Below are 7,554 nucleotides of genomic sequence, written 5' to 3'. Positions count from 1 at the left end.
GTGTGTGTGTGTGTGTGTGTGTGTGTGTGTGTGTGTGTGTGTGTGTGTGTGTGTGTGTGTGTGTATATATATATGTATACACACACATAGAAGAACAACAAAGCTGGACAGGACTCTACACAAGTAGTGAAGAAAGAATAGTTGTTGACATAAATATTATATAAATATATATAAAAAGCATGAATGACCAACAATAGACTAAAAACAAATGTGTTAGTACTGGAGTTGATCCGTAATACTGACGCTCTCCAGATCACAGATCTTCAGTAAAGATGAGTATTGGGCGAAGGTAAATTATCATTTTATCATGATGTGTTCAAATGTAACCTTGTAAAATGTAGTTTTGGTGAGAAATGCTGTTGTTTGAAGGAGACGTTTTCACAGCAACATAAAATAGATATTACAGAGGGAATTAACTTACAAGCTTATTATACATTAAGTGTTCTTGAAGTTCTTTAATTAATAAATGGAAAGCAAAGTTATATTTGTCTGCTCCCCTTTACTTTGTTGATCCAAAAAATTATCCGAACCGTGAGGTTTGTGATCCGTTGCACCCCTAGAATCTGCCAATAGGGATTATCGACGATCCACAATTGCTATCGGCGGAAAAAACGCTGATGTGGCCATCTCTAAAAGTGATATTTGCTCCCTTTTTTTCTTTTGTGATATTCTTTGTTTTTGGTCTTTTCGCTCATTGTTTTGTAATAAACTGGTGCTCCTAACACCCTTATGATGTCATGACCAGGGTATTACGTTTATTAATCCGCATAACATTACAGCCCTTTGTTGTGGTTTCTTTCCCGTCGTTGATGATCAGCTTCTTTGACTTTGTGACTTATGTTGAACCTTAATACCTAACGGCTGGCCCAGCAGCTGTTATCTGACTCGTGGTGAGACACCACAGGATCTCACTATTAGGAACTCAGTAACGAACACCCACAGAACACAAGAGAGATTAGATTTGCTTCAGTTCACGCAGATTTATTTGCATCACAAAGTATACAAGTAAACCAAGCTCTCCGGAGTCAACTAACCTCACAATGGAAATGTACATCACTTTATACCCTCATTCTGCCCTATGTCTTGGTCCCCTCCCCTTCCCAGGTTTGCTGCTCTGCTCTAAACTTTTACCCAGACAAGTTACACTGTGTACCTTGGACATGTCAAAACAGAGGATACTGGATTTAGATATTTGAGTAGTTGGTCTTCTTCCTCTAATGTTCCATCTGGCCATCGGCCTAAAGGACCAGCGCTTGTCTTCCCCTGTAAAATGACTACGGGCTCCAAGGCTGTTACCCTTGTACATCATTGTGAAGCTGTTCTGACTTACAGAATGAACTATGCATTTATCTGCGTGGAAAAAGTTGCAAGGTTGATGCGGTCAAAAGAGCATAACCACCCTGCCTCAGTGATGTGAATTGTTACAAAAATTCACTCGAGCCGATGTAAAAATCATTAATCACAGGACATTTATTCTTGCAAAAAGGAACAGAGTTGAATCACATACGAAATGTAGCTCAAGGCTGCTCGAAGATCTGTCTCCGAGCCTCTGATATTTATACTAAGTAAACATATGCAATGGGCTGGCACAGGGTACTTTGCGTCACAAAGGATAACGCACACGAATTGCCTTCATACAGTGTAGTCTACGTATCTGGAACATCACTTTAACAATTCGTTCTAGTACAAAGGTCACTTTCTCGTAAGTCATGGGGCAAATCAGCCAGGCGTAAGTATTGACGCCTCTACAGGTTTATTATGGCTTCTTTAGGGTAAACAGCTTGAAATGTTCTTTCTTTTTTAAGATAGGACTCCCTGTCTCGCGTGACAACTGGCATACATGAAACATGGCTCCTGTCACAGGAGCCATGTTTCATGGATGGATAATGTATGCCAGTTAGGCGTGAAAGCCACAACACACCTAGAAGTTTCCATTGTTTGTGTCACCCAGATGCTCAAACCACAGGATGCTGCCTTTACGCTTTTTAGGGTCTCACCTCTCGCTCCTCAGACATAAAAGTGTTGGATAGCGTCACAGTTCATCTGCAGTATGCAGCAAAACTACAGTTTCACCTTGTTGCAGGTATTTGTTTGATCCACAATTTCAATAAGTCGATTAATCTTTTGGTGTATCAATTATTTTATAGCGAGATAGGTTTTGGGTGTAGTGGGTCTCGGTTATTATTGGTCGATACCTCAACAGTAAGTAAGGATTTGAAAGGATAAGCATCTTTTTCCATTCCACAGACCTTTATCCCTTTGTGTGCTCTTATCTCGTGTTTCCTCTTCTGTTCACACTTCCTCTGGGCCAAGGCAGCATCTGATCAGCTTTGACCTCTCTGTTACATTTTTTACCTCACATTCATCCCCAGAGAGGGGGTATATTTAGAATTATTCGTGGGCATTGATGGAGGAAATGTACGTTACCACTAATGAATGAATATGAGAGGGTTTGTCTATAATGTTATTATGGACAGCCACACCTATGGGTGTGGTGGTGGAATGTCACTGTAACAAACTCTTGCTACCCCTGTGGGTCCTGGGACCACAAGTACGCCAGCACACGGTCAAATAGTGTTCTCAAACGTTCTTTATTCAGTTACAATGTCAGGCTGGACTGGGCCGTGCGCTCTGCTGCCTTCCTCCGAGCGCACGCCGTGTGGGTTTGCTGAGGTCTGCCAACTTCTCTGTCACTCTGCCAGCCTAATTACGCCTCTTCCCTGAACCACTCCCCCACTCTGTCCCCTCTGCAGCTGAGCCCGAACACGCCCCACCACCACAGTCACTTATTTGATACCACTAAAATTCATGTTCCCAAAAAATGTCCTGCTGCTTTTAGTAACATTTGTTAAAACACAACTGTAGGAAATGACTTTGCCTTTTTTTTAGAGAATCAAATCAATGTTTGAAGATGTACTTCTTCAGTAGGAACCAGAGAGCACTGAGAGACATTTCCACACCGCAAAAATGTCATTGTTTCCACAGATGAAGTAACCCGTGACTATACGTATGGAGAGACGGACCCCCTGGTGAGGCGATGCCGTCTGTTACCATGGATACCTGCCGATCTAGAAGGGGTCAGCAGTGTCACGACTGAGCCCCCTGACTCGTACTACAAGGTGAGGAGGACTATCACCGAGGTTCAAGAAATACAATACAATGTTTCCAATTCTGCTTCTTTTTTCTCAAGTCCTGGTTCAGATAGTTGTGATATTGTTTGAATGCAGAAAGGAACTCAAACACCTGTATTTATATTCACAATCAGCTTTATTGGCCTTATTGGAATTTGACTCCGGTTTTCACATTGCTCTCAACGTACATACATGGAATATACAAATCAACAAGAAAAATATAAAAACAAGAACATTAAACACAACAAAGTAAAACAGAAACTAAGCATAAACATTTAACTACTATGTACAATATAATTATAAATGAACAATGACAATGGATTTGGGATATTAGTGCAGAATGGTGGTAATAGTGCAAATGGAGGTACAGTATGTCTGATTAATTGTTCATGAGAGTGACGGCCAGCGGAAAGAAGCTGTTCCTGTGTCTGGTGGTTTTGGCGTACAGTGCTCTGTAGCGCCTACCAGAGGGGAGGAGTTGGAACAGCTTGTGTCCAGGGTGTGAAGTGTCTGCAGTGATCATTCCAGCCCGTTTCCTGACTCTGGATGTGTACAAGTCCAGGATTGGAGGGCAGGCTGGAGCCAATAATTCTCTCTGCAGACCTGACAGTCCATTGTAGTCTGTTTCTTGTTTTAAGGAGAGCTTTTATCCAATCAGATTTCGCCCCTATGTCTCTAGGTAAGAAGAGAGCCCCGAGGCCCGCTAGGAAGCTATACAGTTTAAGTGAATGGGCACGATATTGTTGATTGTCATAGTCTTCAACCAATCAGATTTTTAGTTTGACATGTTGGGCATATTCTTTGACATGTCAGAGCTTCCTAGGTGGCCTACAAGTACGTCAGCATTAATGTGCAGCTCAGCATTAACGTGCGCCGTGATTGGTCAGTGGGTTAGCGCGACTGTTGTGAAGCTGAAAGCTAGCTAGCAGAACGTAGTAGTAGTAGTAAGAGTTCAAGTGTAAAGATATGTAAGAAGTTATGACATTGACATGACGTTTTTTTCCGTTTTGCTTGGTGTAGCTTTGTTTTTTTAACACTCGATGGCTGAAGGAGGAGAAACGGATTTGGGAGTTACTGGCAACGCCTTTCTGGAGAAGGACATGTCCAGAAAAGATGGACATCGTAAGAAAGGGTCGGCCAACCCCACAGCTAGCAGCCCTGACCCAGCCAGGAAAATGATTTGTACGAATGGTATTCCTGGCTGACAGCGTCGGAGAAGCGTTGCACATTGTATGGCTAAGAATGCGTTTTATTTGCGACTGAGCATCTTGGTGTTTGGAGCTACGCTAGATTTGCTAACCAAGGCAGCAACACGACACCATAGCACGACAAGACACTTACAAGCTACTGTGCTTTTGAAAACTTTCGGAGAGACCCGAGTGGATTTACAGCTCAACGAACACGTTCGCAGGAGGACCTCTGACTGGAACTGAACTACTCCAATGTTCTGTACAACCGCGTCATTAAACTCTCTGTAATCAAATAAAGGAGGAAGTGAACTGCGTTTGTTTTACATCTGCAGTAGCGCTACTACTGTGTTCATTTGTCTATCATGTTGTTTTTATGATATGGTTAATATTGTTCCCTCTGATGTGAATAATATTTGAATGGCTCATGCTCTTCAGTGTGCGGTGGAATACGTGTTTAGCACCATAGTTTTGCTGGATTGATTTGTCATTGTTGTGGTTTCTATCTATGATAAATTTGTTGGACTTCAACTTTATATAAACTTGATACTAAAAGGCTGGCCTAATAACTGGTTGCTATCTGACTCGTGGTGAGATACCACAGGATTTTCACGAAGAGGAACTCTGTAATGAACACCCACAGAACATAAGACAGAGATTAAAGTTTCTTCAGTTCACGCAGATTTATTTGCATCACACAGAATACAAGTTGTCCGGAATCAACTGACGAACAAAAGACCTGCTCCTTATTTTATACCCTTGTTATCATTTTATTCTCGACCCCCCCCCCCCCCCCCCCCCCAATGTTCTGATGGCAAAGTCATCTCGTTCATGGTGTCATACATCTATGATTTAAGATCCCCCCACAGCTCTGGCAACTTGGGGGCTTTTGAGGCATCTGGTCACATGAGGTCTCTTATTTCTCTGCTAATACAGTTTGATTCGGCTGTACCGCTTGCCTCTGGGCCTAACTGGAACCTGGGCTATGAAGTCATAGTGTACCTATCTTCAGGTTCAATCAAGTCTTAAGAATCTTGTTGGGGTGATGTATTCTCTTCTTCTTTATCTTTACAATTAACACTATTTTAAAACCCCTGTTAGGGTGACATCATGCTTTCTTATCTTTTATGTCAACCAAACTTTATGACCTTGAAGAAAAAAAAACATTTCTCAGCTCACAAGTAGGAACTCCGACTTTGTTTGGCGTTCCGTTGTACTTTTTCCAGTAGGAAGTCAGACATTTATGAGTTGTCTGGAGTGCCGCATAACCAATTCACAAAGTCTTACTCATTACAAGAGGCTGTTCGGTCATCACTTTCCCCTGTGTCTGCTTCTCCAGTCCATTGCGTTGGAGAACAAGGAGCAGCTTCCTGTGGAAATCCAACCCTACACTGTGCCCGAGGACAAAATCCTCAAGTAAGTGTCTCACCCCAGCAGATTTTTTTGTCCTGAGTCAGAAATAGAAGACCACTTAGTCGGTCACATTCTCAGCTTTCCTTCGTTAAAACTAGGAGGGGCTTCAAGGAAAAAGGGGTTGGAAACCACTGCACTAAATGAGGCGTCTGGAACCAAGGGATGCTTTGAAAGCTTTTAATGGAAAGGGGATTATCCAAGAAGAGGTTTTTGCCCAACTCTCACGCTGGCATCCTGAGGAGTACTCTCCATGCACAAGGGGATTGGTGGAGGACAAATGAGCCTCATACCAAAATCACATTTATTCATTTACAAAGATCATCGCTAATTGCCACACGCAGTTACTGTGAAACCATTAGCGTTTGAAAGCAGCACTGACAGACTGGTCGACTAAATCCCAAATACGGTTTCTCTCCGTCACCTTTGAATTCCTCGCCAGGAATGCCTCTGCACCTCGCTGACCACCAGGCGGTGTCATTAACGCAGGATTTTCTGAAAATTGCACATGGTAACTTTTTAAAAGCTTTAACTTCCTTAACTTGTATAAAGGAGCATGAGGTCCTTTGTTTTGTCAGTTGATTCCGGACAACTCGGTTTACTTGTACTCTGTGTGATGTAAATAAATCTGCGTTAACTGAAGAAACTCCAATCGCTCCTGTGTTCTGTGGGTGTTTGTTACTGAGTTCCTTTCAGTGAGAATCCTGTGGTATCTCACCACAAGTCAGATAGCAAATAGTTATTAAGTTTAAGATAACGTTAAAGTCCAAGAAGTTGATCATAGCCATAGAAAAAAACCACAACAGTTTAAAGCTGCACTCCGTTTACAACAGTGTGTATAGCTGGCGCGTTCTTATAAGAGTCACAGAGCCCTGTGACTCAAAGTTACATATTTTAGTTTTTGGTCTTTTCGGGCTTTGTTTCGTAAGCAGCCTGTTATTGGGCCTTAACACCTTTTATGCCTTTAAAATCCATGGCCGGGGCATTTCGTCCCGTCCTACAGGATACAAAAAAAACTATATTCCGTTAAACACAAAAAAATATGTAATCAGATTACTGATACATTTAGTAAAAATTGGGATTGTAAAAAGGATTACAATTTTAAAATGTATTTCAAAATAAAGAACTATAAACTACTAGGCACATGTTCAGACACTTCGCAACACGTGTCTCACACGATGGCCTCTAACGTTGGTGACAAAAATGTTTTAATTAGTGAAAATGTTGCTATTATTTAGTATGTAAAGCAGAAAAAGGGGGAGCAACATCACAATTAGTACAGAGCAAGTTATGCCCTCCAGCTGTGGAAAATGTGCATGAAGTGTGAATAGCTAACGTTTCATTTAAATGTGCATAATTATTTTGCAGCCAGAGATAGTTTCACACATTCTCTCTCCTGCCAGTTAATCTTCTTGCCACAGAAGTATCTCGCCACTCACTTGGATTCCCAAACATCACTACTGCTTCAAATAAGCTTGAAATAAGACTGCAGCCTGGAAAACATTGTCTTATTGACATTTCTTTTCTCAAATTTTTTTTATTGAGGTAGTCCAAAAGTAACAAAAATTTATCACGTGTATTATGAAGGTATCAAAGCGTTGTGTGTTTCTTTCCTGTTGCGCCCATTGCCGTTGTCATTTCAGTGTTTTCCACATCTCTCCATCGTTCTGTGCTTTGCTTTCAGGGTTTACTCCAACATGTCGCAAGTAACAAACAACCTGACACACCCCCGGTTCCAGCTGACGGAGGAGGAGGAGGCTGATGTCGTTTGGAGCTATAATCACATCAAAGACTACAGGTCAGCAACACACACACAGCATATATTC

The 7,554-nt window shown here is 41.8% G+C and overlaps 1 protein-coding gene across 1 annotated transcript in view; it reads left to right on the top strand.

The window, feature by feature from the left end:
- ttll12 (tubulin tyrosine ligase-like family, member 12) overlaps window positions 1–7,554 on the top strand; it is a 14,564-nt gene that overhangs the window by 6,960 nt on the left and 50 nt on the right. Inside the window, exons 5-7 of the mRNA XM_031869841.1 lie at window positions 2,986–3,119; window positions 5,658–5,734; window positions 7,413–7,544. Of these exons, the coding sequence (XP_031725701.1) occupies window positions 2,986–3,119; window positions 5,658–5,734; window positions 7,413–7,544 (343 nt within the window). The remainder of the gene's footprint in view (window positions 1–2,985; window positions 3,120–5,657; window positions 5,735–7,412; window positions 7,545–7,554) is intronic.

Source organism: Anarrhichthys ocellatus, unplaced genomic scaffold (assembly GCF_004355925.1).
Source record: "Anarrhichthys ocellatus isolate YVR2014 unplaced genomic scaffold, GSC_Weel_1.0 scaffold49, whole genome shotgun sequence".
NCBI lineage: Eukaryota > Metazoa > Chordata > Actinopteri > Perciformes > Anarhichadidae > Anarrhichthys > Anarrhichthys ocellatus.
This window is presented reverse-complemented; position numbering and strand designations above follow the sequence as displayed.